The sequence below is a fragment of the Corvus brachyrhynchos genome, unplaced genomic scaffold (assembly GCF_000691975.1).
Source record: "Corvus brachyrhynchos isolate BGI_N302 unplaced genomic scaffold, ASM69197v1 scaffold302, whole genome shotgun sequence".
In the NCBI taxonomy this organism is placed as follows: Eukaryota; Metazoa; Chordata; class Aves; order Passeriformes; family Corvidae; genus Corvus; species Corvus brachyrhynchos.
Window position 1 is genome coordinate 3310677 of NW_008237244.1, and position 16639 is coordinate 3327315.

General features: G+C 43.2%; 1 protein-coding gene across 3 annotated transcripts in view; it reads left to right on the forward strand.

The window, feature by feature from the left end:
• Positions 1–5827: 5827 nt before the first annotated feature.
• The window catches only part of NIPAL2 (NIPA like domain containing 2), a 56013-nt gene continuing 45201 nt past the window's right edge, over positions 5828–16639 (forward strand). Inside the window, exon 1 of one of the 3 annotated variants that reach the window (XM_017730366.1) lies at positions 5828–6329. In XM_017730366.1, coding sequence (XP_017585855.1) covers positions 5964–6329 — 366 coding nt within the window. In that variant the 5' untranslated portion in view covers positions 5828–5963. The remainder of the gene's footprint in view (positions 6330–16639) is intronic. The other 2 variants (XM_017730365.1, XM_008630727.2) reach the window with 2 other exon arrangements.

Consider the following 16639-nt stretch of genomic DNA (forward strand, 5'->3'; position numbering starts at 1 on the left):
GGCTATTCATATTTTTTCCCTAAGTCATCACAAAACACTCTCTGTGCCCACCTCCTTGGTGAGTTCTCCTGTTCATTCATAGCCAGAGCAGATACTGCTGCAGCATTTGGGGTCGAGGTGTATCTCCCCTAACTACACAGGGAAAAGCAGGGCTCTGGATCCTCAGCAAGTTCCTCTCTCTCCTCTTGTCCTGGATTTGAGGAAGATGCAGGTCTTTGGATCCATGCTAAGAAACCCCATGGAGGTATAGGTTGAGGACAGGACCAATCCAGGCCACTCACAGACCTCTGGATGGGGAGAAGGGTTGAAGGCAAAGCAGATGGGCACGTCCCAAGAATGGAAAAAGTAAGCAGATATTTGAGCAAAACCTCACAGGCAATTTCTTCCAGCTAATCCCTGCCATAATTCTACCCCAGCAAAGCTGATCTGGTTCATCATTTCCATGAGACAGAAGGCATTTTCTTTTACTGCTCACTTCTCAGAGGTCTTAGACACTTGCATTTAATCATATAGTGTATGCTGACATCTGGTGGCATTCAGCAACAAAATCTTCATTAAACAAATATGTTTCAGGTCTAAGGAGTCGGCATCCTTACTTTCCCTTAGCCGGGTGCAGAAAAGAATTCCTCCCAGACCGCTTCAGACTGGGGATTACTCTAACACATGTGTATGGGACTGGCATGGCCCTGGAACTCTTGTGGGACATGTATGTGGGCACTGACCTCCAGATAAGGAGGGGACTGTCAGCCAAGGAACCATCAGCCAAGGCACCTGACTGTGTTCAAACACAGTCACAAAATGGAGCACACGGCATCTTGTCATTCCCTCTTCTGAACAAAGAGAATCAATGCACTAAAAAAAAGTGATGCAAAACTACTATGTGTTTTAGCAGGAACAGAACTACTGTAAAATCTTAGGTGGTAACTCTTCTGTAATTTATTTTCTTTATTTCAAATTGGAGAAAAAGAAACAAAACAGCATGTATGAATTGCCAGAGATATGTACCAAAACCTTGTTTCATGATATGTAATAAGTAGCATGGAATCAGCTGTCATGGTTAAAAGATACCCATGATGTAGCTGTTCCATTAAAAGCTGGATTAAAATCATGTTTAAATTTCATTTCCTTCAGTCCTTATCCTGCTTTTGATTAGTTTTAAGAGCAGTTGATGGTCTTGTGAGTTGAAGATTTTGCATTTTAAATTTTGTGTACATGGTCTGGAATTTTATGTGAAATTGTGGGTTTGATCTTTGACCTCTGTTTACTACAGTCCTGATTTGCCACTAATTTGATAGCAAGACATGAGGGCCTACTGTAAACAAGCCGCTCACTTTACATAGCTATGTTTGGCTCCTAAATGAAGAGGTATGTATGGAATATACTGTGGGTACTGTAGCCTCCTAAAGAAATAATAAAAACCACATCACTGCTTAGCTCTCCAGGTAACGTTTACATTTGGAGAAAATAAGTTGCATGCCTAATAGAGAGAGAAAATGCAGTTCTTATCCATTTTGGGTTTGTTTGCTTAAAATTATTCTTTAAAGTATTTGAAAGCTGAGGCTGTCTCTTTTGAAGTCAAAAAAAACTAAATTGGTAGGGTCTAAAAGGCAAAAATGAAAATGTCCAAAATCTACAAATCTCTCACTGATCCACCATACAGAAAGGAAGAACAAAAGCCTTCTCCAAGGTCTGTAATGTACATCTTGATTCCAGGGCTTCTCTTTTTTGCAATTTGTAGACTTCAAAATGGAAAGCAACTTTCCAAAGGACTAATTGCTAGCATATGAAGTAGTACATACTGCACCATGGTCTTGTAAAGCTGCTGCAGGAAGGGAGATGAAGGCTACTTGTAAAAATCAACTGACTGTTGGTACACATCTTCCACAAATTGTCCTGCACTATCCATTACACAGTATTCCCTGTCTGCAACCTGCCCTAGGCAGATTCCCCAGTTCACAGGTACAGCCTTACAGATAGTGAGTGACCCAGCAAAAGTCTGCTTGTAGACATTTAACTCAAACACATCTGATCATCCTGCTCAAGCTTAGCACTTCTTGCACTCATCTGGCACTAGCAGCCAGGTCCTCTGAACAGCAGGTAAAAGCAAGGTCTTCAACTCTCTCCTGTACCACTCAGCTAGAACCATCCATCCCAACACTGAACTTCCCATCACCTGGGCTCTATCCTCACAGTGGAACAGCTAAGTACCCTGAACAAAGGGCTGTTTTCCTATTTGGCAGAGAAGGAAACCATTACGTCTTTAATTTTCTCGCTTAGGAAGTCTCAGTAACTGACCAGAGCCCAGCAGTCAAGGATGGGTACTCTTCTCAGCTGAGAGTGTGGCTCATCTATAATAGCAAAGTGTAAGCTCGGAGAAGTGATGGGGCACGAGCAAGCAAACATGAAAAGCCCTCTTATTTCTTCTTCAGACACCCAAGTGCATTGAGTATCCCAAATGAGGGGGTGCCAGGTCAAGCTCTTCATGGATGACTCCCAGACACTAAAGCAACCAGGGGTAGGAAACTGCCTACTCTGTTGGTTTATGAGGTCCCAATGTCATACAAGCCAGGGAGACACGCAGTTCGGGCACTGTCCCAGATCAGCTGAACCTGAGGCTGACAAAGCATCCATTGCAGTCTCCAAATCCTTGTGACCAAACAGAGGAACATCATCTATTGTTAACAGAAACCAATGCTTGGCCCAAGAATATCAGATAGAAATGCAGCATTCAAGTGAGGGAATCCACTCAATTAACACCCAAAACAGTCTCTTGCACCTCCATTGCTCAGAAGTAACCCAAGTGTTAAGAATTTGATGGGAAGCGCTAGAGAAGGTGGATGTAATCTCCAAGGCTGTTAACTCCCTTCTCTTCTACCCAAAGTTGACTGGCAATAGAATGAGAGGAGTCAAAGACTGCCCCCTTGCAGATTACTCCATTTAACTAGCCCTGAGATTTTTCAATAAACCAACTGAAGCAGCATCTACTCCATCTTCACAGGTGGTACCTTTTACTGTGTGCAACTTCAAGGGAGCGAAGTCCTACTCACAGGGAGAAACAGTCCTGTTCTGATACTGATGTGCTTCAGCCACCACAGAGACACAAATCTGCACTTCTGTTGCCTTTGTCCAGCTGTAAAAACAGACAGATCCAGCAATAGCAAATCAGGTCACCTTTCTGAAGATACTTTGCTTAAGGTATTTTTTGAGCTACCGCAGTTTTCCATAACAGTTTTTCCACAATCTCGTCTACAAGAAAACAACCAAAAATACACAGAGATTTGTACATGGTGCATTCTGCACATATCCCCAGTGATGTGAGCCTGTTAATGTGTTGTAGTACCCTCTGAGAACACCTTATATTTCCATGTTTTTGAAGTGGCTGGAGTCTATTCTGCTGGCCCAGCTGGAAGAGGACACCCCTGATTTGAAGGACCCTCAAACGGAACTTGACTTTGGGCACAAACTTTCAGCACAGCTGTGCGCCACTGAAAACTGGGAGTAATGTTCTCAGCTAAAACATCCTGCAGATCCCATCTTCTGCTTCCACTTCACAGGACATTTCCCCAGGATATTTCAGGAATCAGTCCTAAGGACTTAATACCTTTATGCCAAACACGTCAGCATCACTTTTAGCCTGAAAAAAATGCACAAGTACAGGGACTTTTGCACATAGTTAGTAGTTTTCCCTAATGGAGGGCAGTAACTGAGCAGAAATAGTTTTTAAAATATTCTTTAATATGTTAATAGGGCTAGGTTACAATGTAAAGAAAAGTTAAACTAATCTGAATAACTGAATAGCAGTTGTATATGCAAGACTATCAGAGTTCTGTAATAACCAAAGCATGCCATAAGGGCCCCTGGCACGTTTAGACTAAGTGGGTATGTCTGGACCCAGCTGTGGAACAACGATCTGTCACTGCTAGATCAACTTCAAAAGCAATTCAACAACGGCACCATGTAGACAGCATTACAGAAAACCTGTTCCAATAGCTTTCTTATGTAAGAGAAAACCACAGTCACATTTGTATTTTAGGCAGTGAACCAACAAGAATGAAGCAAAACAACAGCAACTGTCCTCAAGAGGTATTTTGGGCTGCTCCTCTCCTCCAACTCCCCTTACACTCCTTTTCAATCTCCTGCCAATCTGGGCATTTTTGGGAACAGAGAACCATACTGCAAAGGTCGTTGGCAGGCTGGTAGGGACCACTGTGGCTTTTGGCTACCAAAGAGAATTTCTCCACTCCAGCCTGGGGGATCATCAACCTCTTTGCTCCCCATTTTGAGCTGAGGCAGAGGTGACTGTATGAAGAAAGGTGAGGAATGGGAGAACTTTCCTCAGCTCAGCAACCTTTGACAATCGTTGCTGCTTTTTCCTCTTCACCCCAGGATCTGCTATACAACAAGTGCAAATTGAGGATGACAAATAAGAACATTAGCCTGGTGTTTCTGCTCAAATGATCTGCCTTGAAGTAGCTGATGTTGACACTTAAATTGTCAGCAGACTTCCAGTTTAGTGCTCCAGTTAGAAGAATGGGTCCTTTCACACTTCCCTCTGGGCTATTGTTTCAACTCTCTCTAGACAGGGCAAATATCATTGCAGCAGTTTACACTCCAGTTTCACTGCACTGGTTTTTTTGCAACCATAACCCAGATTGCCTAGAATTTTTTTCTATAATGTAAGCTTAGACTGTGGAGAATAATTACACAACACTGTAAAAATAGTCTGCAGCAATTTACACAGCCATGAAATACTGGAGCTGGTTTTTTTCCAGTGTACCTATATATACATGGTTGCAACTAATTCCAATATTTACAAAGGACTCACTGGAGCTGTGATCACAGAAACTGGTATTTCAAGTTAGGCCACATACATGAACAAAACATTTATTGTTCTAAGGCAAGATTTTGTATTTTGGGAGGGTATACCATCATCTCACTGAAGCATTACCTTGCCACTTCTGCCTTTTCTATATCACCTTCTGTCTGGACTCAAATAACATCTTTGTGGCTAAGACGTTAAGCATTCAGGTTGGAAAGTATTAATTTAACTACAGTTTCTTTCCTGTAATTGTGTGTTTCTTCTATTTTTGACCAAATTAATCATACTGAGGGGTTATATCCTCATTTCTTTCTTGGCAGTCAGCTTTGCTGCTCCTCATTTCTATTAGGGATCATATCTCCTTGCCTGCTGGAAGCTCTGTCCCCAGCCTGCTCTCCTACATGCTGACTTGTTCTCTCTCTTGATGCATCTTGCGGATGGTAGGACCATGGGCCCTACTGGGACTAAGCAATCGATGCCAGTTCTTCTTATGAGTAGGAGAAAACTGTTGTACCAGGGAGCAGAATAACTGCCCACTGACCCTCCTCTGCTGCAATAATTGTCAGGACTTTGGGCGTTTTCAAGCCTAGCTAAGCAATGGAATGAACTAATACAAGTCAGTTCCTCCAAGGTACAGCATGAGCTCTCTGGATTGCAAGCAGTTGTATTGTCCAAAGCCTGAAGATGTGGTGTCTAAATATTCCTTTTTATGCTTCTCTAGAAGCCTGCTTCTGTCTCTTATGTAATTCTGCCAAGCTCCCACCTTGCTAGCTCTACTCTCCTTTTAATGAGCTTGTTTAGTTGTTGTTTAACCCAGAAGAACTTAAATGATTAAACCAAAACTAAAAGAATTAATGAATAAAGCCACAGACTTTATTCATGGGAACAAACCCATTGTTCAAAGTCTCTGCGAAGAAACTAATCAGGAAATAGTTATGAGAGAAAAATACAGAACATAAGAATTTATGTAAGTGACTATCTGCCTTTGGGAACAACAACTTCTAACTTTTGCAATCTAGCAGTGAGGAATTAATTCTTAAACATTAGATTTAGGCACTGATTTGAAGGAGTTAAATTCCCAGGCTGCCTCTTTGGAGCAGGGTGGGGCATTGGGGAAGCCAGAGACAGAAAAAAAGGCACCTGAATGCACTTGGAAGGAGCAGCAAAACCTTCTGTCAAGCTCCCCTTCTCCTCGTATGCAACAACTGCTCCCCTGCTGAGGGAGTCCAGGTGCACACCAGCATTGCAGCCCTGGTGGCACACGCCTGCATGCAGAGTGACCCGTGTGTGCAGCCTTCCCCACACCAGGAAGAGAGTGCCACGTTCACATCCTGTTCGCCTCTCCTCAGAGCCACCCCTCCCCACTGGTGGGACAGTGCATGGCATGGCCAGTGGCTGGGGCCTGAGGGCAGGGACATGGACATCATCCCAGGCATCTTGGAATGCATCCTTTGGGGGACTGGGAACCGGGAGTGGGCCCCTCTCTGGCCCCTGGTACAGCACACACAAGGTAAGTGCCCACCGTGCGGCACCATGGTGGGGCCCAGGAACAAGAGGGCTTGCGGAGAGGGGGGTACTAATTTCAGCCTCTTCCCTGTGTCCTCTGGAGAGCCCCATTCCAGCACCTGTTTGCTGCTGGCGCTGCTCCTCTTCACCCCATTGTTCAGCCTGCACTGCCTGGCTTCCCCCTCTGAGCAGTCCTTTCTGCATAGGAACTGGGCAGAGCTGTGCTGTCCTGTGCTAGAGCATCACTGGGTTTTGTCATCTGTGTTTCTGTCGCAGTCAGTGCTGACAATGGATTTAGGCAACTGCAAAAGAGAGGCTGAAGCAGTCCCTGAGAACTAGCAATTTGAAGCATCTGCTAACAATAAAAATGAATTGGAGGTACATTAAACCCTTTACGTTTTCCCTGCATTTTATTTCACAAACTAGAAGGCATGGAAGGATACCCACCATCCTTGATTTTCTCTGCATAAGAGGCAAACCACTTTTTCACAATGTAAAGTATTGGTATAAATTGTGCATAAAATGACTTGCAACTACCTGCTCTCCTTTCTCTAGGAGCAGCTCAGTAGCAGCTGATAGCCTAAGGAAAGTCCCAAAAACTTTCTGCTCTGGATTCTGCATTTGCTACTGGGTGGATAGCCATTTGGCAGGACACATTTTTCAGCCCCATGTTCTCAGAGCAAAGGAAACCTGAGAATTCCTGTGCACAGCTCCCTGGTGAGGAGGACTCCTGGCTGATGGCTGGTGGCAGTGCTTCCCAGGACCAGAGCTGGGTTCTCTTATTGGGAGACAAGAACGTGGAGCCAGTGGTTTTACTGTGGGTTTGTGAATTATGGTCCCAAGGCTGCGAGCTTGCACGGCTGCCAGAGGATGGCAGCAACAGGGAATTCCCTTGGCATGGGGATACTCACCCACCCTGGCATGTCAAGGTGGGGGTTTTTTTTTGCTTGGCAAACCTCCCAGCCCTGCTCCTGTACTCCTTGGGGTTGTTGCATGAGTGTTGCTGTTTTTTAAACATGGTGGTTTTCTGGGTAGACCTTAATAATTTTTGAGCTGCTTGGGTGTCTGTGTGTGAGACTGATATTCTGTTCTTTTTTTTACTTTAGTTGTAGCTTTGGAGCAGAAATGGGTAACTATGGGTCATGTGTTGATGCCAACCTTAATTTTTCCAACAGTTAAATTCTTCTGTCCACCCCCATTTTCACATTTTACATTTTTGGAAGCCTCAGAAACAATTTCCTCCTCCCATTCATGGCTATCCTGGCTGTGATTCAGTGGATCAGCCCAGTTTTTTGTCCTCTTGGTTTGAAAAGGAGCTCTTTGTTTTCTCCCTCTACAAGAGACCATAACTGCACTGGTTCTGATCTGCCTGGAAACATCCCAGGACAGCTGAGGTGAGTTATTTTTCAGGGAGTATTGTTCAGCCCCTTCAACCCCATCAGGAGGTGAAAGAGTGAGATACTCTTTCAAGAGCTCCTAGACATGACTGGCTTGGCGTGGCTGCCAATTGCAGTTGCCTAGTGCCACATGGCACATCTACACAGGAGCAGCAGATCTGACACATTCCTTAGGGAAATCCATGGCACTAGAGTAAGTCTTACATGATATTTGTAAACACTCAGCTCCCTGGAAAAAGTTAAAGTGGCTGTGACCACGTGGCTGTGTCCACGTGGCTGTGTAGTATAATGCCTCTTTGTGCTGGCTTTACATTTCTTTGTCTTTTGTTTTAATTGGGATTATTCTCCTGAAAGGTCCCTGATCAGGTTGATTGGATGCTAGCTGTTGGCATAAGGGTAGAAGGGGGCCCACACGGTCATGGGGAAAAAAAGGTGGAGATAGGATTTCTCCTTGGCATCAGCATGGATATAGCTTGGTTTATACTGCTTGAGGAACTGCATCTCTGAAATCAGCAACACCCAAGCCCGTGCTCCCACAGCCTTCCCTGTATAGGCATGGTATGTTACGGGATATGAGCGTGTTTAATGGTGCAGTAAAATCTGATGAAATATGTACTTAGTTACCTGAAGTATTTCCTGCAAACTAATATTGTAATATTTTTTGTGTCTGCTGGAGTAATGAGTGTAAGAAGCCACAACATGTGGGCTTTGTCTGCTTAATAGGAAGTGTATGTAATTGCCTCAGTGTAATACATCTTTATTTCCCTCAGGACTTCTCATAGGTTTTTGCTTATTTACAATATTGTTGTTTATGGGCAAAAACAATTTTCAGGATTAGTTGAGATTATTATCTACAGTATTGATCCTGGTTTGACTTTGTATCAGAGAAGGAGAAAACAGCTGGGTGAGAACAGTCACTGAGAGCTCAGATGTAATAGAATCATAGAATAGTTTGGATTGGAAGGGACCTTACAGGCTGGCTAGTTCCAAACACCCTGCCATGGGCAGGAACAACTTCCACTAGACCATGTTGCTCAGAGCCCCTAACAATTCTTCTGTAACTCAGCATTTCACATATCTGTTGTGTGTGGACACTGTGTGTAGTCGTTCAAGTGCAGAAGCTGAGCCAGAGGTAGAAATTTATTTCACTTCTGCTTCTTTTTCCCTCTTTACCTGTCACTTCATAGACTCAGAGTTATTATTGGCTGCCCAGACACTCACCTTGAAAGATTGTCTTATTTTGTGCATTGTAGTAATAAATAATTTCTGCTCTGTATTTAGGGGTTGACAATGCTGACAGTTCCTTCAGATGGATCTGCGGCCTCTTGCCCCCTCACAGTGTATCACAGCCTGTCAAGCATGAGTATGTGCCTGATCCCTTGTGTGGTCTCATCAGCGGGCGGCTGTGGCTGATATCAGGTGTGATGAGAAATCCCACAGATTAAACACATTCTTGCAGAGGTCTTTCTACTCTGCCTTCTATCATATAAATGAAATCTAGATTTTGTGTGGAATGCCACAATTGAGGTTTTTAGCTCATTCTGTTCAAGAAGAACATCTTCAGTGCTCCAACTCACCCCTCTTTACTAGGGGCTGGATGTCTAGCCTCAGCAAAGTGAGAGCATCATTTGGTCTTGTTTTTTTCCAGTGGCAGCACAGTGCCTGCTGGTACTTCTGATGCCGTGGGGGCTGCTTCACCTGTGCTGTGAGGGACCCAAGGCAGGAGGGCAAGGAGCTGTCTCCATGGAGAGAAAGATTTTGTCTCCATTTGCCTTGGCTTAGGAAGCACCCTAGAGACAGTGAAGGTCTCTTTAGCTGGCACCATCACCAGAGGAAAATGTTGTTGTGGTACATCCCTACAAACATTCACCAGGGTATTTTGAACACTTAAGCAATGGCATTTCCAGCCATGGCTTTCAATTAGGAAAAGCTCTAGAGCAAGTCAAGGTGTCCATAGGATGTGTGTGTGGGAGTCAAAGGGCAGCATGGCCACAGCACAGGTGGGTTTCAATCAGGACATCTTTCCTCTGCAAAAAGGAAGAGAAAGGCTGTTAAAGGTGAAGGCAAACCCTCCTAAGTTTTTTCCCCCTTCAAGTGTTTTGTAGGGGTTTTTAATGCTATTTTCTCAGTCTCTGTAGGATACCTCAGTCTCCAGTCTGCTCCCTGATGCACTGCAGATGTTAGCTTTTTCAGGTTAATCAGTAAACCAGTCCCTGAGCATGGGGAAAGTAGAGGCAAACGTCCTCACCCAGCTTTCTGCTGGTGTACTCATCTGTGAAGACTGCAGTGAAGTTTTTCCAGTTCAAAACCATCCCCCCAGCTCTTTAGTCTAAAACTGTTCACTGAAAGCAAACAAGGGTATCAAAACACTGACTCTATTTCATCCTCTTGTCCTCTACCTATCAGATTTCAGAGTTCACACAGTTTGTTTCCTTTATCTTACTGGGAAATGTGTTTGGGAGAAAATGAATACCATTTTTTAGGTATTAGGGAAATATATATTATTTTCAGCCCTAATAAATCAAAACTTGGGAAGAGGACTTTGCTCAGCCTTTAAAATGCAACCTCTTTGAATCTCTCATAGGGGAATTCAAAACTTAAATGTCACAATGAAGCACGTGATCACAGAATGGGTAAGGTTGGAAGGAATCACTGGAAATCTTCTAGTTCAATCTCCCCACTCAACCAGGGCCCCCTAGAGCACATTACTCAGGATTGTGCCCAAAAGGCTTTTGAATCATTCCAGAGAAGGAGACTCTACAACCTCTCTGGGCAGCCTGTTCCAGTGCTCTGTCAGCCTCACAGTAAAGAAGTTCTTCCTTGTGTTCAGATGGAATCACCTATATTCCCATTGCAGCTAGAAGCAAGAAGAAGCCCTGCACAGTTTTCTGTTGTTCGTCTGCTGTCAAAAATCCAGCAACTTGCCAAGGTTTAGTGCCCATTTAACTAGTTTCTGCTAGAAAAGAATTTGTGGCTCTGGCTCATAAAAGCAGGACTGTCAACGGAGCCAGCTTGCACACAAGCTCTCAGGCTCTGTCAGAGCTGTAGGTCTGATCTGCTGCGGGTTGTGTTCTGATTAGCTTTAGTGTGACCAAGAAGCTGACATGAGAAGGCAAAATTGAACACTGGTTAGAAAGTGTTGCCCATATCTTTCTTCAACCTCATACACCTATTCTGCTTTGCTGAACATCAACCATCCCCGCAGATGTAAAGATCACATCTCTGGTGCGAAACGAACACACAGCTTACAGACTGCAGCCTCCAGCTTAGAGAGAGATCAGCTGCTGCTTAGGAACTTACTCATTGCTCAAAGGTAAGGGAAATAAGTACAGGAGAGCATACCCCTTGCCTGTCCCTTTGCACAGTACTATAAACATGTCTGTATCATCCCAGCTCTCAACATCCATAGGGAAATACAGGGTTTTTTCCCTCAACCACTGCAAGCAGAGTGGGAGTAAACCATGGAGCTGTTTATACCTCTGAACACAGAAGAGGCTGGACATGGGGCAGCAGGTCTGGAACAGTGGGAAAATAGCCCAAAGACTGGAGGCAGTATGCAGTTTTGTAAGCCTGCTTGAGGAGTGACCTGCTTATCTGGTTTCTGCCAGTGTCATACATGAAATCTCTAATTGTGTTTGGTCTTTGCATATTAAGTGTTTTAATCAATTAATTCTGAGTTAAATATTTTTAAATTTGAATGTTAAAATTAACCCATCAGCCCAGGTACAAAAACCAAGTTCCATTATCAATGTTTTCAATTGTTCAAAGTAGTTTATTAAGAGAGTTGCACCATTCCCAGTTAGAAATTCCCCAGTTAAAAATCCCCAACTTATGCTCCCTTCTCAAACTTTAAACCACCTGTACACCATAAGAGTTATCTTTCCTATGTTCATTGTCTGCTTTTACAAGTGTTTTAAGATGTGTTGGATGTATTTTAATATTTTTTTAAGTGTTTTTACTTTGCACCTTAATCCAAAGGCTAACTTCAAAACCCCAGTTTCTAACAGCCAGCAGCTATTTTTAGCTCCTCAACCGTTACCCTGCAGGCAAGCTCCACGGCAACCTTAATTTTAATGAGGGCATTTTAGCACCCTTATCTCAACTGATACCACCCCTCTGACAACGATGAGCCATTGGTGGACTGAGATGATCTATCAAAGGGAAAGCACCAATCACTTTAAACTGAAGGGGCGGGCTGTGGGCAGGCTAGGGCAGAGCAAAGACACTATAAAAACAACGAGACTGGCCTCAAGAAGTTCAGCGAGAGCGAGAGAGTGTGTTCAGAGAGGAGGGAGAAGGTTGGGAGAGTCCTCTGCAGGCTAGCTGTGGTGGACATCAGTGCTGGGCATTAAAAGCCTTACTCCTATTAAGGAGCCTTTAAAAACTCTTTTTTCTGACTTTTGGACTAGCCACAAGTCAGCTGAGCACTGCAAGTCCTTTTTCTCTACATGAGGTGCAGTGCTGTCCCAGCCAGAAGATCTCAGATCCCTGCACTCCTGGGGCATACCATCTACCGAGCCATAGGATCCCAAATTTTTATATTTTTCTAATTTTTTGTAATTTTTAAACTTTTCTGTTTTCAATAAATTATTTTAATTTTTAATTTAATTAAGAGTTGTCTCTTTCCTCACAACCAGGCACTTCTCTGGGTCCCAGAACAGAATTTTCTAGTGTGCGTGTACTGCCCTGCTTGGGTTCCTTCTACAAGGCCTGGAAGGAGTCATGTGCCTGTGACAGTTTCCCTGCCAAGCCCAGCATGGTGCTGGGCAGCAGGTAACAGCAAACCAACCCAGCTCCACGTTCTGAGCTTGGGGCACACAGGCTCGAGCAAATGCGGATGATGGGAGAGCTCACAGTCCATCTATTCTGGACATCTCCTTCTCTTCAGCATTGCTGGCAGAGCTGCTTGCAGGAATGTTTCCTAGCCTGACAGACAACAGAAGCTGGTGAGCAAAACCCTTTTATTTAGGCTGATACCTTAAAATTCATTTTGAAGAAGTCTTGGTATCTCTTCCTGGACGCCTCATCCAGGACACTGAAAATGAATGCTCTTGCAGAGCTGGGGCTGTGCTAAGCACCAGCTATAGCTTGTCTGAGTATCTGTTGCCTGATTCTCACTGGGCTGTTTTTCACAAATCTTAGACTGTTTTCAATGCTTCTCTTCTCAGCAGATGCTATGGTAAAATGAGTTTTAATTTTTTTCTGAGGATGTTAAAGAACATTTGCATTTGAATTTTTTCTTTTTTTTTACTGATGATTGAGGTGACAGCAAGTTAAACAGGAGCTTTGTAATTATACTAATCTCTTTTAAGAGGTTCGAGAATGTTAATTACGAAATTTCTAGGCAGTAAGGAACATTACACTACTAGTCATTTGTCAGAAAGTGGGGTGCAGAAGACAAATGCAAAGACACTTGAGTCACTAATTACACATATCCTACCTAGTGCAGAATTCAGTTTTGCTTTGGACTGCTTCAAAATGGTATGTTACAGAAAGATGGGCTGCATAGTGCAGGCTGTATCTGATATCCAGCTTAGCCACCGACTTGAGGGCTTAAACTATGGAGCCAGCAGAGCAGGTACTCCTCCTCCCTTAGTCATCATTGAGTGGGAAAGACCAGGCATGGGATGAATCTAAATCCCTATGCTGCTTTGGAGGTGCCTGGCTCAGTGTAGTGCTTTGCACTTCCTGTTCCCATCTTCTAGACTAGTCTACAACTAATGGACTTTAAATTAAATTGGCTGTGGCCACTGTGTTGATTTTCGAGTCTCATAGCATGTCTGTGAGTTGCAGTGATGTAGGGTGAAAGTCTGGCTGCTCATACCAACACCTGTCTGCTCCTAAGATTTCATGAGATTGCTGCGTGGATCTAGGACACTGCTGTCGCACAAAGCAGTGGTGTTGCTCCCACCTTGAATCTGTGCTTCTTCTGGTTCATTTGCCCTAGCACTCATTTGGCTCCTCAATGAAGCATTTTGCCTGGGTAAACTGACAGGAAAATAGTCATTGATATAATTCTTAAAATAAAAGTTGTCTTTCATGTAAAATCACACCTGTAACTCTGGCTCATTATGATTTTGTGATCCAAAGACTTCATTGCTCTTTGGAGCTTAAGTATGATCTTTCTTTTTCTATGGTCTTGAAGTCTGCTTTGGGCATCGATAAAAAAGATGTCTGAATCTTATCCTTGCTTGTCTCCAACAGTCTGCCGTATCTGATTAAGCCCTGTTTGAAGGAATCAAAAGAAAACAAATTACTCAAGTAGAAATTTGACCCAACTCAAAAAACAAGGCTTTAGAAACATGAACAAACTGCAGACTGTGAACTTCAGTCGTAAGGGAGGTGCGGACCTTTGTCTAACCTGGTAACTGGAGACTGTGATTATTTTATGTGGAATTTTGGTAAGATGTATAAACTGTTATGCTCATGTTTACAATGTCAACAGGGATTGTCCCAGAAGAATGGCATTCACTAATGTGAGCAGTTGGGAGATATGCTTTCCATTCTTTGACTAATACGGACTTTGAAACGTGGCCAGCAGCTTCAGAGAACAGCCCATTGATGTGTGAATCAGCACCAGGCCTGGAGCAGAGCTTTTAAGAAAGGGATGTTTGCAGTGTACTCAAAAGTAAATAGTCAATATCAACCTAAACAGATGTGTTCTGCTTAAACTGAGGTTATACCGGTGTAACTCCCTTTCCCTCAATGACGTTCATGGTTGATTTACATCATCTAGGCTAGAAGCTTTGGCCTCGTTTGGTGATATGAATTGTTTTTCCCATAACGGGGAAATGAATAGAGATTATGGAACTATGATAAAGAGAAATCACGGAATCGTTAGGGTTTAACTCTTGGATGAGGCACACAGCGACTCTCTGGCTATATTCCCCTTTGTATCCTGCTGTGTGTTGCAGAAACAACCCTCTAATGCAGACGCCTATGGTGAAGTGCAAGGTTTGGAAGAAGTCCCTCCACACATGAAAACAATGGGTCAGAGCAAAGCACATACTGGCTCCTTGGACAGGACTTCATGGTGGCTGAGGTGAAGTAGTAACATGGAAGTTCATATCCCCTTGTGGACAACTCTACCTCTGGCTGACACTTAATTCCCTAGAACTAAATCAGCCTCATGGGAGCTGAAATCTCCAGCAGAGTCCTAGCTAACGTATTCAATGACTTGACTGCCGTCCTGCTCAAAACGAAGTAATTTTGCCAGCTGATACAGATTGCACTTGGAGCCTTTTTCTTCAACAGCCAAGGATATCTCCACTGTAAAGATGTTCCTGTGAAAAGCAACCAAAATATGGGGTTTGTGTACATAACAGGCTTGTGCCCACACAGTTAACTCCCAGTTAAAACCTAGTTTAATTTTTTGGGCTCCAGCTTGGGAGTAAATAGATCGTGACTCCATTTACTTTGCTTTATGACTCTAACCTACTATTTTTTAATGTTTCTTTTCCATTTTTATTGGGGGTATTGTTGTGGTTTGGGGTTTTTTTGCCTGCTTTGTAATTGTCACAAGGTTTTTGTAGTTACTGACTTCTTATCACATTATTTTCTTTCCTTTGTTTCTTTCAGTAACAGTCTTTTGTTTCCAGTAGTGACTAAAGCACCATGAACATTATATCATTCAGTGTCTGTGTTATCATGAAGCAGTGACTCAGTCATCATGTCAAGATGACCTAGAGCACAGCTTGTAGTATCTGTAGAAGCTTCAGTCAAACAAATAATAGCAGCTTTCACCTGATCAAAACTCTTGCTCCGTCTCTTGACTATTGTACTGGTTTTTGCCAGAGTTAATGTTCCTCATAGTAATTTGTGTGGTCTGTGTTTCGGATTTGTGATGAAAAAAGTATTGCTAGTAATCAGGATGTTTAGTTGCTGCTGAACAGTGCTTGCATAGCATTAGGGTGTGTTTTGTTTCTCATACTGCCCCATCAGTGTAGTGTAGGCTGGGGGTGCACAAGAAGCTGGAATGGGACACAGCTGGGACAGTTGACCCCAGCTGACCAAAGAAATATTCCATACCATATGGTGTCATGCTCAGCATAAAAAGCAGGGGGAAGAAGGGAAAAAGGGGACATTTGGCATTGGTCCTCCTAGGTAGCCGTTACCCATGATGGAGTACTGCTTTCCTAGAAATGGCTGAAGACTTACACACTGATGGGAAGCAGTGAATGAATTCCTGATACTGCTTTGCTTCTCATGCAGCATTTGCTTTATCTGTTGAACTGTCTCTATCTCAACCCACAATTTTTTGTGCTTTTACCCTTCCAATTTCTCCCCCATCTTGCTGGAAGAGTGGCTCCAGCTGTGTGAGGCTGAGCTGCTGGCTGCTGTGATAACTACACATCAGAGACTGCCAGGACAAACTGAAGAGCAGTGCATGGTTTAAAAAGCATGCATGTGAGAGATAATAGCATCTGGCTCATGAAAAGAATACTCAGTTCTCCTTCATTTCTTTAATTCCTGAGAAGGAATTTAACTTCCTGACCCCATTTCCATAGTAATCCCTGTCAAGAAGAAGTTATATCATACATACCATTATATCCTATACTAATGCTAAAATACCAGAAAAAAAAAGACAGCAAGTTCTATATTGGAGAATCCACATGAGATACAGTTGCTGAAAGACCAACAATACTCAAAACTAGGGGGAAAAGCATCACCGCCTTGTTATCTCTGTAAGTACAACAGAGCGCATTAAAAGGTGTTAAAGGTACATAGAATGGATCATTCAGCTACACTGATCTTAGTTTTCTCTTGCAGAAAGCAGCTATGAAGTAGATGCTTTGAATTTTTGTGAGCTAAACACCTACTCTTTATGTCAGCATTAGCCATGAGTTGCAAAATGCTAATAATACTTTTATACTTTAAACTAGTAAACTACAGTTTGTAGTAAAATGTCCAAATGTCC